Source organism: Populus trichocarpa, chromosome 17, assembly GCF_000002775.5.
Source record: "Populus trichocarpa isolate Nisqually-1 chromosome 17, P.trichocarpa_v4.1, whole genome shotgun sequence".
Classification (NCBI taxonomy): Eukaryota; Viridiplantae; Streptophyta; class Magnoliopsida; order Malpighiales; family Salicaceae; genus Populus; species Populus trichocarpa.
The window spans coordinates 3,462,382-3,479,396 of NC_037301.2; the positions used below are offsets into that span (position 1 = coordinate 3,462,382).

At 33.2% G+C, this 17,015-nt stretch overlaps 2 protein-coding genes across 8 annotated transcripts in view; both read right to left on the bottom strand.

Moving 5' to 3' along the window:
* LOC18107053 (uncharacterized) overlaps positions 1–17,015 on the bottom strand; it is a 25,544-nt gene continuing 8,529 nt past the window's right edge. Inside the window, exons 1-3 of one of the 5 annotated variants that reach the window (XM_052448274.1) lie at positions 11,571–11,724; positions 1,478–1,657; positions 1–1,367 (exon numbers count right to left, since the gene is read on the bottom strand). In XM_052448274.1, the coding sequence (XP_052304234.1) occupies positions 327–1,367; positions 1,478–1,552 (1,116 nt within the window). In that variant the 5' untranslated portion in view covers positions 1,553–1,657; positions 11,571–11,724 and the 3' untranslated portion in view covers positions 1–326. Of the gene's footprint in view, positions 1,368–1,477; positions 1,658–2,558; positions 2,708–11,570; positions 11,725–17,015 lie in introns of those variants that run through there. The other 4 variants (XM_024588807.2, XM_052448275.1, XM_006372976.3 and 1 more) reach the window with 4 other exon arrangements.
* Positions 8,175–17,015, bottom strand: part of LOC7496598 (2-oxoglutarate-dependent dioxygenase 19) — a 17,353-nt gene continuing 8,512 nt past the window's right edge. The window contains exons 2-5 of one of the 3 annotated variants that reach the window (XM_052448272.1): positions 9,845–10,068; positions 9,289–9,524; positions 8,763–9,090; positions 8,175–8,645 (exon numbers count right to left, since the gene is read on the bottom strand). In XM_052448272.1, coding sequence (XP_052304232.1) covers positions 8,385–8,645; positions 8,763–9,090; positions 9,289–9,524; positions 9,845–10,068 — 1,049 coding nt within the window. In that variant the 3' untranslated portion in view covers positions 8,175–8,384. Of the gene's footprint in view, positions 8,646–8,762; positions 9,091–9,288; positions 9,525–9,844; positions 10,205–17,015 lie in introns of those variants that run through there. The other 2 variants (XM_006372977.3, XM_052448271.1) reach the window with 2 other exon arrangements.

Sequence of the window (17,015 nt, forward strand, 5' to 3'; positions counted from 1 at the left end):
TAGCCCATAAGCCTGTTTATGATATTTCAGAACTATGGTATCTCTGTACTAATGATCAGTTCCTCATGGAGCTATCAATCCATAGAGAAGTAACATTACAAAGTCTGGGTGAATCTATTACACAAGAAGAAAGTTAAACTGCATCTGTGAAAACTATTTGCTAGTACAAAACTTCTCTACAAATCATTATTGTTGAATCACATGTCCCTTGCTTGGCAAGAGTACTGGATCCAGTGTTCATGTCCAAACCGTACTAATTGCCAATGAAACCAATGAGGATAAACTAACAGCACAGCAACCTCGAAGTCAAAAAATAATTAGAACCCTCAGGCACCGTTTTCAGGAGACCTTTTCTGCTCCCGCAACTCCTTGTCAGCCTTCCTCAAGAACTGGTCCCAACCACTCCCTGGGCTAGTATCCAAGTAATCTCGCGGGACTGCTGTTTTCAGACCTGGCCGAATTCCACACTGGTTCTCCACGATTCTGAAATTCACCCCATCCTCCTCTTCCCTGAGATTCTGCTCCAGTTCCTCCCAGGTAAAAAGCAGCGGGAGTGTAAATGCACCCCATGGGTTAAAATCCAATATCTTAGCACGCCCATCCTTCATCACATAGACATCAAAGGTGTAATTTTCTGATTCAAATTTTAGTCTCACGTTATCTGTGAAAAATTCCTCAATCAACCATAGAAGGTCATTTTTCTTCTCAAGGAGTGTGGGATAAAATGTAGTCACTTCTCTCTGTGAAATTCCAACTAGTTGCTTATCCCGAACAAAGCAACGAAATTCCATCTCAGGCAAGAAAGATGAATACCACTTGCGAAGAGCAAGAAAGAAACTTGGGGGTCTTGACAAGGTTTTGTCACTGCATGTGTCATAGGCGTGACACAAATCATGGACCAGTGAGTCAGATGACCGAAGCAATAATGCTATCTCACTGAACGAAGTGCAGCGAAGGGAACCAGATGGACTTATCCAAGCAGAGTCTTTTGGAGCACTCCAGTTCAGCTTAGGAAAAACTGCACCTCCAAGGGTTTTAATTGACTCCTTAATGTTCAATTCAAGTTCTGGGAAAGAAGGGGGCAATGGTGGTTGTTCTGATTCATCTCCAGATCCTTCTGACACCTGAAAGTCTTCTTCATCTACAGGGTTGTGAATTCTATTGGGCAGGGCATCTTCGCCTGAGATAGAATGAGGGAGGAGGAAAGGACCAGAATCATCAAGAAGGTACTCGACAAAAGATTCTGGAAGTTCATGGATTACTGTTTTAATGGATCCAGACTTGAATTTTGGGTACCATTCCTGAATCTGGCAACAATTCACATCTTCTTCCTTCATTGTCCCTGGTTTAATTGCTTCTCCTGCTATCTGGTATAGAACAAGATATGCACATCATTAGCAACTATCATATATTATTTCATCATATATTCTGTTCTTTCAACTCAATCTACTAATAGATGGGATTACTTGACTCTTACAAGGTCACTTCTGAAGAAGATGATGTGATCACTTGAAAAAACAATAACCACCAATTCATGGTTGTGTTCCCACATAAATCATGCAACAATTCTCCTTTTGTTGTGTATCCATTCCATAAATGATAAAATCATGTTAAACTAAATTCTTTGCGTATCCTGTCAAAGCCTTCACAATGGCACCTAACATAAACAAGCAGCTCACATGTAGCAAAAATATAGGTGCCAAGGAACTAATCTCATATAAAACTCAGAATCTAAAGAAGAATGAACATTAAAAAACTAGATCTAACAGTTAGCAGCATGTGCGCTCATGACAAGGAAAAAAGATTTCCATACAAAACTTACTAAATTCGGTCCCAACTTTTTTTACAGGTTGCATATATTGCAATATCCATCATCAACGTATCTTTGAATTCCCAGGCTCCAGCAATAAAAACTTATATCCACAGAAGCTATTCAACTGCATAGGCCATTTTCAATCTAAAAATACAGGAAAAATCACAATACTTCGAGAGCTGATATAAGCGGTTTTGACACTCCTAGAGGACATGTAATAGGTGTTATACCAACCTGACATTTCCCAGCATATGTACTTAGAGTCACCAATTCAATTGGCAGTTCAAAGGATTCAAGAAACATATTATAGCAACATCCTGAAAACTGCTTGAAGCAATTCCTTATGAGCTGATAGATAGATTCTAACAAAGTGCTAGTATTGGACTTGAATCAATAACAGGTATCATCATGAAGTTAATGCCAACTAAACTATAATGCAGACACCATAAACATCTCAATGTAAGTTTCATTCATCAACAAGTGCAAGAACTCAATACCAAAATACAACAGATATTTCAGTAATCCCATCAAGATTTTTTCTACAATTTCTACACTTTAAAGCACACAATCATTTTCTGTGGGAAAAATTCATATAACCAAGATGATACAATTTCTTCCTAATAAAACCTAAGCATGTTGTAGAAATCTGCAAGACTCGAACTTTACACAAACATGTTGAAATTCAACAAGCAAAATCTGTCTTAAATAGAAAACCCAGAAGAGTTACAGTGATTCTCGTTCTTACTTGTGTATAACGTTGTGATTTTGGAGAAACTGAGGTGAGGAAGAGAGTTTTGCGTGGCGAAAGGCTAGTGCTTTATTAGTTTTTCAGCAGGAGCTGTGATTTTTTACAGCAGAAGAAAGGCGGGGGTTTTAGCCGGTGGTAGTGCTGGGAATTGAGAGTAATTATCAAGGATAAAATAGGAAACCAGGTAGCGAAGTCGGAAGCGACATGCCGTTTATATCAACTGAAGTGAACTACATGTAGTTTCCAGTTAGTTAAATTGCCTTTCCGTAAACTACATGTCATTCATTCCAAATTTGCTTACAGTTTCTCCCACTCTCAATTATTTCCTCTCTGCCATTATAGTATTCATTTTTTTTAATCTATATTTTTTACAATTTTAATTTCATCATATTTTTAGGATTTATATTTATTGTAAATTGAATTTTATAATTTTTTATAATTTATTTTTTATGAGGTTTTCTCAGACTATGACCAAAACTGCAAGTTTGATGGATTAACTCGAATTTTTTTTAATTGATTTTTTTTTTCAATTTTATTTTTTAACATTGAGTTGATTGGAAATTAGACTTCATGATTTGTTTCGGTCTGATTTCCATGAGGTTATCTCATCTCATGACTCGGGTCACAAGTTTGCGAGTTAATCTTGATTGACTCGAGTTATTTTTTATGTTTTTTTTTAATCAATTTTTTTTCAATCTTATCTTTCAATATTTGGTTGATTAATAATTAAACTTTATAATTTGTATCAATTTATTTTCTATTGGGTTATCTTAATTTGTACCCGGATTACGAGCTTGATAGGTTAAACTGGGTTGACTCTGGTTATATTTTTAAATTTTTTTGAATTAATTTATTTTTTAGTTTTATAATTTAATATTGAATTTATTGTAAGGTGAAGCAACGTGACGCAAAACAAAATGATGTACTTGTATCTCGGAAAAATCTGATGGTATTAATTCGAGAAATTATTATATAAGCATACGTATTCATCCCTACCAAAAAATTCTAATAATATTAACACCGGAGAAATTATTACACGAATGCAGTTCAGGAGAACAAAACATTGATACATAATTTCGTGCTGGATTTTGTCAAACAACCATCTTAACTCAATTAGCTTAAGCTGTTAGGTGAGGTTCCAGGATATGATTTATATTATTCTCCAACACACCCCCTCAAGTGAAAGCCCTTTGGGCTTGAAACTTACGCAGGCTCCCATTACTTTGTGCTTATTTTTTATCAAATAAATATGGATGATGAGATTCGAACTCGTGACCACTAGGTCATCAAGGCTCTGATACCATGTCAAAGAACCATCTCAACCCAATAGTTTACATTATATTATTATAGAAAACTCTAAATGAGATGCGAAAACTACACCCACTATATACCAAGACACAGTCTACTTGGGCTGTGGATTTTCTCATTTATGAAGACTTGGATTATGAGTATTTTTGTCTTTTATATTATCATTTTACCCTTTGATTGAAAAAAATTAAAAGCCTTTGATGTAGAGATATTTTAGTCTTTTTATATGCTTATCGGTAATTAAAAGATTGAACGGGTGTATATTAGTCTTTTTTAATTGTAATTGTGTAGTAAAAAAAACTATTGTACCTCAAGATCAAAAAAATTAGACCTGTAGATCAAGGGATTTTTTTGACATTTCAAGAACTTTTGAATAGTAAAGATATTTCTTTACCTTAAAGGTTAGAAAATAATTGAGTTGTTGGCCAAGAGCATTTTGGGGTTTTCACTTCTTAAGCTATAGAAAAAATAAGCATTTACCCTTATAAAAGATAAAAGGTCATTTATGCATTGAGGGGTTTCTTGGTACTTTTACATTAGTTTATTTGTTATTTTCAGGTTAACGATGGACATTTTAGTTATTTTCCATTGACTTTTTATTTTATTTAAAAAAGGTGCTGGCACATATGGTTACGCATTAGTGCGTTGGTGGTGTTCGTGTTCTTTAGGCGATGCGTGCGACGCCACTGGTTGTCCAAACCTAGTCTTCCATCGTGTCCCTAGAAGTGCCACCACATCCTCGTTCTCCTGGTGGAGTGTGTGACAGTGGTTGATTGACGGTTTATTGTTGGTTGAGGTTTTTTTTTCCTTCCTTCTTGTCTCTATCTCCTAGAGTAAGTACATTATCTGTCCTCTTTTCTTTTTCTTCTTTTTTCAATTCCAGTCTTTATATTTTGGACGACTTAATTTTGTCTTTGTCCCTTTTATAAAAGTTTTTTATGATTTCAATTCAGTCCTTAAATTACAATTTGTTATATATTGTTTTTTTCTTCAATTCGATCATTATTCTCTTGATTTCTTATTTTGACTTTTGGCTCTTTTGTTAGAGTTTTGTTGGTTTTCAATCTTATCCTTCAATTACGTTTATGTTTTTTTTTTCAATTTATTCCTCATTCTTTTTATTTCTTTTTCCTTTTGTTGAAGTTTTTTTTTTCAATTTAACCCTCCAATTTAATATTTTTAGATGCCCTTGTTTTTTTTTAATTTCAGTTTTTACCCTCATTTTCTTGATTTTTTTTATGTGGTCGATTTTTTCTCGATTACATCCTTCGGCATTTGATTTGTTCAAGATTAGGTTTTGTCATTTTTCTATTTTTCATGCTTTCGATTTAATCATACGGGTCACCAGTTTTAAGTGTTAATGCGATTAGAAATCCTTTTTTCCCTCATTTTCTTTTATAATTTTATCATTCTACATTATTTATTTTTGAAAAAAAGGTTTTGTGGTTATCTTTAATTTCTATTGGATGATGTTTTTTTTGTAATTAATTTTTGGAGATTTTTTATTCTATATTTTTTATTTATTTTATACAGATAAGTTTTGTTTTCTAAAAAAAAAAATAGTTATTTTGAAATAATATATCGAATATGTCCAGCCATGGATATTTTTCTCCTTTTTTATTTTATTAACTCAGTTTCATATGGTTTTTTATTTTTATTATCTTTGATTACTTTTAATAAACAAGTTCAGTGGACATAAACGAGTAAATTATCTTGATCTACATCTATCTCTTAATTTTTCTACTTTCTCTTTTAGTTATTATTAACAATTTTATTTATTTATTTGCATAGATTATTATTAGATGTTTGGATAAACTTTTTTATTTACACTTTATAATTCTTTTTATGTAAAAAAAACATATCAAAATAGCCTTTATACTCAAGTACGTTTTTCTTTCAAAAATCAATTATGACTCACTACGAAGCACATATTAGATTAAACTTTTATTTCACTCTAATTGCTTTTTTTTCACCCTCATTTTTGTTAAATGCTTTTGTTTTCATGAAATCATCTTTTGAATATTTAATTTGTTGAGGATTCGGCTTCATATGATCTTACTATTCTGTAGTTTTTTTTTTGAAAAAAAATATTGATTTGGTGATTATCTTCAATTTCTTTTCTTTGAGTGTATCCCGATCTCATGATCCAGGTCACGGGTTTTGCATGTTATTTTTTAATATAAGGGTTTTTTAGAATCGTTTTGTTTGAGTTTGATTTTTCAAGATATTATTCTAATTCATTGATAATTTTTTTTATTTATCCAAATAAAGTTTGTTGTTCAAAATATAAAATATTCATTTTTAAATAACATTGCTGATTTGTTCGCCCTTGCATTATTTTTATAGGACATGAGTGTATTCGATCATTTTTATTTATGTTTATCTTTTAGGTCGTGAGTTTTTTAGGATGTGGATTTATCTTTTATTAATTAAGTAAACAATTGAATAAATGCCTTATTTTGTGGGATTGAATACCTTAATCTACATTCATCTCTTAATTTTCTCAATTTTATTTTTGGTTATTGTCAATGATTTTTTCTCATTTGTTTACACAAATGATTATCAATTTATTTAGTTAGATATTTGCATTGGCTTTTCAATTTACACTTTATATTTTTATGTTGAAAAACACATTGAAACTTTTAGGTAGCATTTAATTATAATCTTGTGATAAAAGAGACAAAAATGTGTTTAGTTGAAGAGATAAAAATATAAAAATAAATTTGTTCCTTGATGATTTTGGAGTGAGTTTCTATACTTCCAAAACAAGAGGTATGAAAAGGGCATATCTTCTAAGACAATGTTTTTTGTTTTTTATTCATAAAATATCATTGTAAAAAACTCTCAATTCTAAAATTATCAAACTAAGATATGTATCGATCAAAATGATTATTATCACAGTTTTAAAACTTAACTTCGGGGTCGATCTGGAGCAAGACCTGGATCATGGGTTGGGAGGGTCAACTTGGATTGACTTGGATCAACATAAGAATAAAAGTGATTATTATCATAATTTTAAAACCCGACTAAGGGTTGACCCAGGGCAAAGGCTAGGTCACAGATCTAGAGTGTCAACTCGTGTTGACCAGGTCAATATAAAAATAAAAATGGTTATTATCGTAGTTTTAAAACCAGACTTGAGAATTGACTCGAAGCAAGTTCTGGATTACGGGTCAGAAGGGTCAAATCCAGGTTGACTCGTGTCAATTTATAGATAAAAGTGGTTGTTATCATAATTTTAAAACTCAATATGAGAGTTGATTAAAACAAAGTTCGGGGCCAAAGGACAACCTAGATTGACCTAAAATCTACTTTTTTTAAAAAAATAATCAAAATAACCTCGTTCTCATTAAAAAAAGAATTTTAAAAAGTAAACATGTTTTTTATCCTTGTTTTATCTCAGATCGATCCAGGTTTTTACCAGATCAGATCAAGTCAATCATTCCTCTACTTTTTTAAACTTAGACCAGTCCAAGTCCCAAGTCAACCTGTTAATTTAGTTTAGATTTTATATCTATGATTATTATAATTTTATTAATATTAATACTCAATATTCACTAAAATAGACGATAATCATTAGAGTATAATATATTTTTTTATATTTTATTTTAATTTGTTTTTTTCTATCCCGTAACAATAACGTAAATAACGTAGATGTTACTTCTATTGTATGTATAATTTCTGTCAGCCACGTTATCAGAGCTTCTCGAAGAGTTGCTTTGTTATCAGAGTTCCTGCCAACCTTAGGCTGATGGAATTGCTTTGTTATCAGAGGTTTTTTTTACATGCACAACCATGGCAGCATGAAAATGCACATGCACCATGCGCTGATAGTGAAAACTAGTTTGTCATGAATTGGGATAGTAACAATAAGAGAGAGAAGCAAAAACAAAACATACTATGATAATTTTTAGAGTTCAATCAATCATGAATTGCAGGACATGATTCAGTGTATGAACTCCATGGACATTGGATCTTGATTCAGAGAAAATTTTGGTTCTTTTTGTTTTTACAATGATCAGATTCTTCCTGGATATAACTACACTAAAGGGACCTATTCGACCTGAAGCTTGTTTCCTCCTTTTGTTCTTCTGGAGAGCTCCCTGGAGGTAAGAAATGATGCCCCAGAGAGATAAAACAGGAGAGAGTCCTTTTTTTGACATGAAATTTCTCACGGTGGAAAACAACAGCTAAAGTCCCTGCCATTTGCAGCAGGGCAGCCAGTGTAATAGCATGCATGGAACAACGCAAACCAACTGCGTGAAGAAACATAGCTATAAGAGGGCACTGCAGAAAAGAAGCACATAATATTTTGCTTTCCTGAGCTCCACTGTCTACATAACAAGCAAGAGTGAGATGGTCTTAAGACCTTAAGACCGACCCACTTCTTATATTTTACAAGTCTTTATTTTGATTACAATCACATTCTTCATCCATTCATTGTCGCATTCATGAAATCATAGAAGTATCATTATTACTTTCATGGTTTGGTACACGCACAGAAGCATGCAGTAGCTAAACTGCTGGAATTCGAACTCGATCCAAGCAAGATTTCCCATCCAGCTTGTTGCTTTGCTGAATTTCCAGGTAGTCTTTGTATTTCATGCCAGCGTATGCTGCTGGTTCATTGCCTTTACTGCTCACTAATAACTCTGGTGCTGGGCTAACGACCGAGTCTAGTGATGGTCCATGTGCCATAGCTATGGATATCCTTGTAGCCTTGTTGTTCACCATTGCTCGGTGCAGAACACTCTTGTACCTTCCATTGCTCAAAATCTAGTAATAAAAAAACACGAACTTCACATTTTTAACAGCATTATTAAGCCTTAGGAATCTTGGATCGACTCCAAGCCTAATTGTAATGGATAACATGACCAGGAAGTCAGAATGCACCTCAAGGTGATCTCCAGTGTTAACCAGGAAGGAGTTGGGGAGGGCACAGACATTGACCCACTTCCCTTCGTGTTGAATTTGAAGGCCACCAATTCCATTGTAGATTAGAAGTGTCAACAAGCCATGATCTGAATGAGGGGGCAAGCCCATTGCAAGCTCTGGCTGTGGACAAGTTGGATACAAGTTTCCAACAAATATTTGTTTCCCCTGTTCCAAATTCTGTGCCTTGTCTATGTAGCTTCCTTCCAATCCCAAACTTTCTGATATTCCTTTCAGTAACCCCCTTGCTACTTCTCTAACTCTTTGGGAGTACTCTAATGAAATCTCACTACATAAAAAAAGATCCAACCAAAAACTAGAAATTCTATAAGCTTAAGATTCCTCTACTTTAATCATGATTTTTCTCACAAGATTCTGTCTTATCTCAAAAGAAAACGAATATCTTTTCACCTTTGAATTCACTTGAAAGGAACACGCATTAGAACTAAAAGCTGCTAATGAAGTGGGTGATGATCGTTTTATTTACCTGAGGCCAGCAGGCTTGGTAGGTGAGTAGAACACAGGATGTACAAAGACCTTGAGAAAATCCCTCCAATAGAAAGCCTTTTCCACTGAAACATTACAGCTGGTGCCAGACCTTATTGGGTCCAATACATGGTTCCCTTTAAACTCTTGCTTCTCCTCTTCTGGCAGATCAAAAAAACCTTTACACCCATCCAGTATCGAGCTGAGAAGGTTCTCTGGCACCCCATGATTGATCACCTAATAATTAAGAAATAAGAAGGATGGAAGTTTCTTTTACGTTATAAATCAAAGAAAAAAACCTAGTTCTCTTGCTCTGTTTTTCGCATTTGCATTCCCCAGTTATATACCTAATAACTTTTACTTATATTTAATAGTTTGTTTGAAGTTTTTTACAAATGAATATGTGTAACAAAATACAGAGCATGACATGCACTTGTCAACTAGTTCAGTCCTCAAAGTTGCTGAGAGAGTCATTCGACATCACGTCTAGCCATCGAAGATCAAATTTCTATAACATGAAGAGCTTTACTTGCTACATGAAAAGAGATGAGATATACCATGAAGAAGCCCCAGTCCTGACAGGCTCTGCCAAGTTCATGAACTATTTTAGACCGTTGATCGGGAGTGCCTGAAATAAGAAGAGAGTAATCTATGACAGGAATGGAGCCTTCTGGGACACAAATTACTTGGTCATGGAGATCAGGAGTGAAGGTGTAAGTGGCAGGGATGGAGGTGAGACCAGGAGATTCAGCTAACGTTTTGATGCTTGTTATCTTGGTAGGTTGACTAGGAAATGCTTGGGAGGGAAGAAGGGAAGCTGTTTCAGCAGCCATTGAGAGAGGGAGAGGAAGTGAGAGAGAGCTGAATGATTTGGATGTGGATATGCACACTCATCTAATTAAGGCACTCTGATAAGTATCATTTTTGTATATGGACAAGGACTTGCTTGTCTGCCGGCTTCACGTCAACAGGCAATTTTGTAGCTTTGTTTCTCTGTTCTTTCATCAAGTGTGGACAAGGACTAGGTTGTTTGGTGCCTTCCAATCAGCTGGTAATTTGTAAATTTGTTTAAGAGATGGTGGACTCCCACAGTTGTGGACTGAAGCAACGTTTATGATTAGTAATATCTTCTGTTTTTTTATGTTAAATTATGCTTATTAAATTTTTTTATTTTTTTAGATGGTTTTAAATTAATATTTTTTAATTATTTTGATGTGTTAATATTAAAAATAAAAAAAAATTATTTTAATATATTTTCAAGAAAAAAAAACTTTAAAAGCAACAACTAACACATTCATAAATAAACTTTTTAGGTGTTTTTTAAAAATATATTTATTTTTTAAAAAAATATTAAATTTAGTTTTTTATTATTTTTCGATAATTTTAATATATGATATTAAAAATAAAAAAATTTAAAAAAATTATTTAGATTTCCATACAAAAATTACTAAATTTGGTCCCAACTTTTTTTACAGGTTGCATATATTGCAATATCCATCATCAACGTGTCTTTGAATTCCCAGGCTCCAGCAATAGAAACTTATATCCACAGAAGCTATTCAACTGCATACCGTTTTCAATCCAAAAATACAGGAAAAATCACAATACTTCGAGAGCTGATATGCGCGGCTTTGACACTCCTAGAGGACATGTAATAGGTGTTATACCAACCTGACATTTCCCAGCATCTGTACTACTAAGAGTCACCAATTCAATTGGCAGTTCAAAGGATTCAAGAAACATATTATAGCAACATCCTGAAAACTGCTTGAAGCAATTCCTTATGAGCTGATAGATACATTCTAACAAAGTGCTAGTGTTGGACTTGAATCAATAACAGGTATCATCATGAAGTTAATGCCAACTAAACTACAATGCAGACACCATAAACATCTCAATGTAAGTTTCATGCATCAACAGTGCAAGAACTCAATACCAAAACACAACAGATATTTCAGTAATCCCATCAAGATTTTTTCTACAATTTCTACACTTTAAAGCACACAATCATTTTCTGTGGGAAAAATTCATATAACCAAGATGATACTCCAGCCATTCCTTACCAACACTAAATATCTTTGCTTGTTCATAGAAGAATTAGCCAGAAAATGAATAGCCCACATGAGAGAAACATCAAACCTGAAAGCATAAAATCCTAATAAAACCTAAGCATGTTGTAGAAATCTGCAAAGACTCGAACTTTACACAAACATGTTGAAATTCAACAAGCAAAATCTGTCTTAAATAGAAACCCAGAAGAGTTAAAGTGATTCTCGTTCTTACTTGTGTATAACGTTGTGATTTTGGAGAAACTGAGGTGAGGAAGAGAGTTTTGCGTGGCGAAAGGCTAGTGCTTATTAGTTTTTCAGAAGGAGCTGTGATTTTTTACAGCAGAAGAAAGGCGGGGATTTTAGCAGGTGGTAGTGTTGGGAATTGAGAGTAATTATCAAGGATAAAATAGGAAACCAGGTAGCGAAGTCGTAAGCGACATGCCGTTTATATCAACTGAAGTGAACTACATGTAGTTCCCTGTTTGTTTAAATTGCTTTTCTGCAAACTACATGTCATTCATTCAAAATTTGCTTACAGCCTATCCCAGTCTAAGTTATTTCCTCTCCTGCCAGGATAGTATTCATTTTTTTTAATCTATATTTTTTACAATTTTAATTTCATCATATTTTTAGGGTTTATATTTATTTTAAATTAAAATTATAATTTTTTATAATTTATTTTTTATGAGATTATCTCAGATTATGACCAAAAGTGCAAGTTTGATGGATTAACTCGGAAAAAAATTTAATTGATTTTTTTTTCTCAATTTTATATTTTAACATTGAGTTAATTTGAAATTAGATTTCATGATTTTTTTCGGTCTGGTTTCTATGAGGTTATCTCATCTCATGACTCGGGTCACGAGTTTAGCGAGTTAATCTTGATTACCTCGAGTTATTTTTTTATCTTTTTTTTAATCAATTTTTTTTCAATCTTATCTTTCAATATTTGATTGATTAATAATTAAACTTCACAATTTGTATTAATTTATTTTCTATTAGGTTATCTTAATTTGTACCCGGGTTACGAGCTTGATAGGTTAAATCGGGTTGACTTGGGTCATTTCCTTGAATCCTTTTTTAATTGATTTATTTTTCAGTTTTATCATTCAATATTGAATTTATTAGAAATTGAGTTTCGTAATTTGTTTTGGTTTGCTTACTGTAGGGTTATCATGATCTCATAACTTGGTATGTGGATTGACAAGTGAACTCATATTGACCCGAATAGATATAATATATTGTCATCTTAATATTTATTAAAACAATCTCATCTTAAATATTTATTTTGAGTTAAAATATATTTTTACCGATTATTTGGATTGTTTTTAAACCTGTTAAGATGAATAAGTCACATTATATCAATTTCTATATAATTTAATTTTTTTATATTAAAAAAATATTAGTAACATTTAAATATTTTATTTTACATTAAAAACAATTCATCCGACTAGCAACGGGACGCAAACCAAAATGATGTACTTGTATCTCGGAAAAATCTGATGGTATTAATTCGAGAAATTATTATATAAGCATACGTATTCATCCCTACCAAAAAATTCTAATAATATTAACACCGGAGAAATTATTACACGAATGCAGTTCAGGAGAACAAAACATTGATACATAATTTCGTGCTGGATTCTGCAGGGAGAAAACCGACATGACAACATCACCGTTGTTTGCCTTATTGCTGGCCTTATGAGATAAGAAGAGAAAGGAAAAGTAAAATCAAACTAGAAATGGTCTTAATCTCAATAAACAACTATTGAATCATCGTTCCTCAAGCAAACATCCTTAATTCAGAAGCATGATTATTTGTTTTTAGGTTCTGTTGGGTCTCAATTATCAGCAGAGATAAAGAATGTTCAGAAGCGTCATGGTTTCTGAATGTGCAAAACTTCTAGTATAATGCTTCTTCTTCTTCTTCTTCTTCTTCTTCTGTTGGAGCTCACCATAGAAGTAAGAAAAGAAGCCCCAGAGAGACAGAACAAGAGAAATTGCCTTTTCAGCATGGAACTTCTCATGGTAGAACAGCACAGCTAGAGAATCTGTCACTGGCAGCAGGGTGGCAATTATAATACCAGAAAGCAATGAGGAGCCGTAGAAAGTCACACCAATGGCTCCCATGAAGAAGCATTGCCACAAGATTGCACTAAAAATAATCGCCACGTGATATTTTTCTTGCCCAAGTTCACATGCACTTGCCTCCTTTGGAATTTCCTGCATTAAAAAGTAAAAGACACTCTCCGAAGGATTGGATTGCCTGCATTAATAAGCAACTAATTATTATGTGTGCGTGTAAGAGCATGTATGCCGTAGAGACTGGCCTGAAAGTCCTAGTGTACAAACATCCCAGCAGCACAGAATGCAGTCGCGAAGAAAGACATAACCATCTGAATCTCCACAACCAAAGTATAGGTGATGGTTTGCTTAGCTTTTTTGTATGTCAGCTCAATTACTGGTAGCACAAACCCATAAAGTGCTGCAGTTCCAAGAGTCATGAAAACTCCCAAGAAGTACTGCTTGTTGGTTTCATGAGCAGGGCGATCGGAACTTGTGTGAAGAACTAGTATGACAGCTCCAATGGTCAACAAGAAAATTGCATTGATGGTAAAAGATGGGAACTTTTGCTCGACCAAAACAAAAGCAAAAATCAGCAGTATAAGCTAACTGGGTGGCAATTATAAAAGCAGAAGTGGAAACAGGAAGGAGAGAAACACCATAGGCGGAAAAGAAATCATCCAAGGCCAGTATGAACACCGAGAACAGCAGAAGCTAGGAAGAGCCTAGGGCTTACATAGAAGAGCTTGGTCGTAGCACCCTCCTTGCTTCGGCGAAACATGTATGAAACAATGAGAGGAAATAGGACAAATGGCCAACCAACAGTTTGCAGAAAGCTTGATATCCAAACACTCTTGTCTCTTGCCACCCTTTAAGAAACTATAGCCGCTGGATAAGAGGGCCGCCGCAGTTTCCGAGGGCCAGCAATGCACCATTCAATATGAGTAGGGATTTCTTCAGGACTTCATTCATTTTCTCTGCTCCTGCTAATGTTGGGTTACTACTACTGCTATTCTCCATCTCTGTGTGCCCACTCTTTAGGCCTTAACAATCACTGCAAATCATAAAATGGGACTCCGAGAAAATGATATTGGAAAAATATTCTAAACAGGATTATGAGGTTTGAAATCTAACTTAGCTGCAATTGACAGGTTAAAATTCTTTGAAGAGACAATGGACCTTTATTTTGCAGCTCCCTAACACTCTTATCGATTGCAGTAACCTAAATGGAGAATGAACACCTACAAGGCCGCCATCACTCAATATTAAACTTTTATTTTAATACATGACTTACTATAGAGTTACCTCTGTTGAACTTAAAAATGGGCAAATCAGGATTTCCTAGGCTGCCTGACAGTCACTACCTCAACATCAAATGACACCTGAAGAGCAAAGAACAGCCCAAAAACCCCATTTGGAGAAATGGAAAAACAAGGATGAAAAGAAAAATATAGGTCTTCATCAAGTATTAATCTTTGAAGTTAATTTTGTTTGGTAGGATGACTCTTCATAATACTGTAAATTGGACAAGATCCAGTGTGACAAGTCTCTGCTTTTACATCAAACAATTATATTATTACAGAAAACTCTAAATGAGATGCGAAAACTACACCCGCTATATACCAGAACAGAACCAGCTGCATGGTCTAAAACCAAAACAAGAGGAGAACGTGTCGTCTTAGATGTGGTTGAGCTACAAATCTCTTGCTATCACGTCAAAAATATGTGCCCGATGGGCAATGGCATTACTGGAAGTCAATGAAACAAAAAAATGTTATACAGTGGCTATCTACTGTTCCGGCCGGCCGGGTCTGATTCAAAACTAAACATATTAAACCGGATCTGATCCAGTTAAAAAAAAAATTAATTTTTATTTTATTTTTAATTGTGTTTTATTCGAAAAATTATAGTCCTTGTCGGATGGATTTCGTACGTGATGAAATTGTAGATAGTTTAATGAAACAATAAAACATACTTGATATAAGTATTATTTATTTCATGATGTAATAGCAATAGTTAAATCTATAATATTTAAATTAAAAATCATCAATATTAATATATATATATATATATATATATATATTTTAATTACTTTATATCCTCAATTTCAAAAGCATTCTTTTAACCAATTAAACTACTTTTTATTCAACCTCAATTTCAACCACAGTTTTAATCAAATATATATAAATATCAAACCAACCTCAATCAAAAGTACTTTTTGTAAAATAACTTTTTTCAAATCACAACCACAAAAATTATCACAATACCAAACACACTCGTCTCTACTTGGACTGTGGATTTTCTCGTTTATGAAGACTTGGATTAGGAGTATTTTTATCTTTTACATTATCATTTTACCAAAAAATTAAAAGCCTTTGATGTAGAGATATTTTAGTCTTTTTATATGCTTATTGGTAATTAAAAGATTGAACGGATGTATATTAATCTTTTTTAATTTTAATTGTACAGTAAAAAAAAACTATTGTACCTTAAGATAAAAAAAAAAATAAACTTGTTAACCAAGGGATTTTTTTGATATTTTACAAACTTTTGAATAGTAAAGATACTTGTTTACCTTAAAGGTTAGAAAATAATTGAGTTGCTGGCTAAGAGCATTTTGGGGTTTTCACTTCTTAAGCTATAGAAAAAATAAGTATTTACCCTTATAAAAGACAAAAGGTCATTTATGCATTGAGGGGTGTTTTTGTATTTTTATATTGATTTATTTGTTATTTTCAGGTTAACGAGAAACATTTTAGTTATTTTCCATTGACCTTTTTTTTTTTTTTAAAAGGTGCTGGCGCATATGTTTATGCATTAGCACGTTGGTGGTGTTCGTGTTCTTTAGGCGACGCATGCGACGCCACCTGTTGTTCAAACTTGGTCTTCCATCGTGTCCCTAGAAGTGCCACCACATCCTCGTTCTCCTGGTGGAGTGTGTGACAGTGGTTGATGAGCGGTTTATCATCGGTCGGCGTTTTTTTTTTCTTCTTCCTTTTGTTCTCTCTCTCTCAGAGTAAGTACATGTTTGTCCTTTTTTTTTTTCAATTCCAATCCTTATGTTTTGGTTGGCTTAATTTTATTCTTGATCCTTTTACAAATTTTTTTTTTATGATTTCAATTCAATTTTTAAATTATAATTTTTCATATATTTTTTTTTTTAATTTGATCCTTATTTTTTTGATTTCTCATTTTGATCATTGACTCTTTTGTTAGAGTTTTGCTGGTTTTCAATTTTGTCTTTCAATCAACATTTATGTTTTTTTTTTAATTTTTCCCTCATTCTTTTGATTTCTTTTTCCTTTTATTGAAGTTTTTTTTTCTTCAATTTAATTTTTTTAGATGCCCTTGTTTTTTTAATTTCAATTTTCACCCTCATTCTTTTAATTATATTTTTTATGTGGTCGATTTTTTCCCCGTTCACACCCTTCAGTGTTTGTTTTTTCAGGATTATATTTCATCATTTTTCTATTTTTCATCCTTGATCCTTTTACAAAAAAAATTTATGATTTCAATTCAGTCTTTAAATTATAATTTGTCATATATTTTTTTTTAATTTGATCTTTATTCTTTTGATTTCTCATTTTGATCATTGACTCTTTTGTTAGAGTTT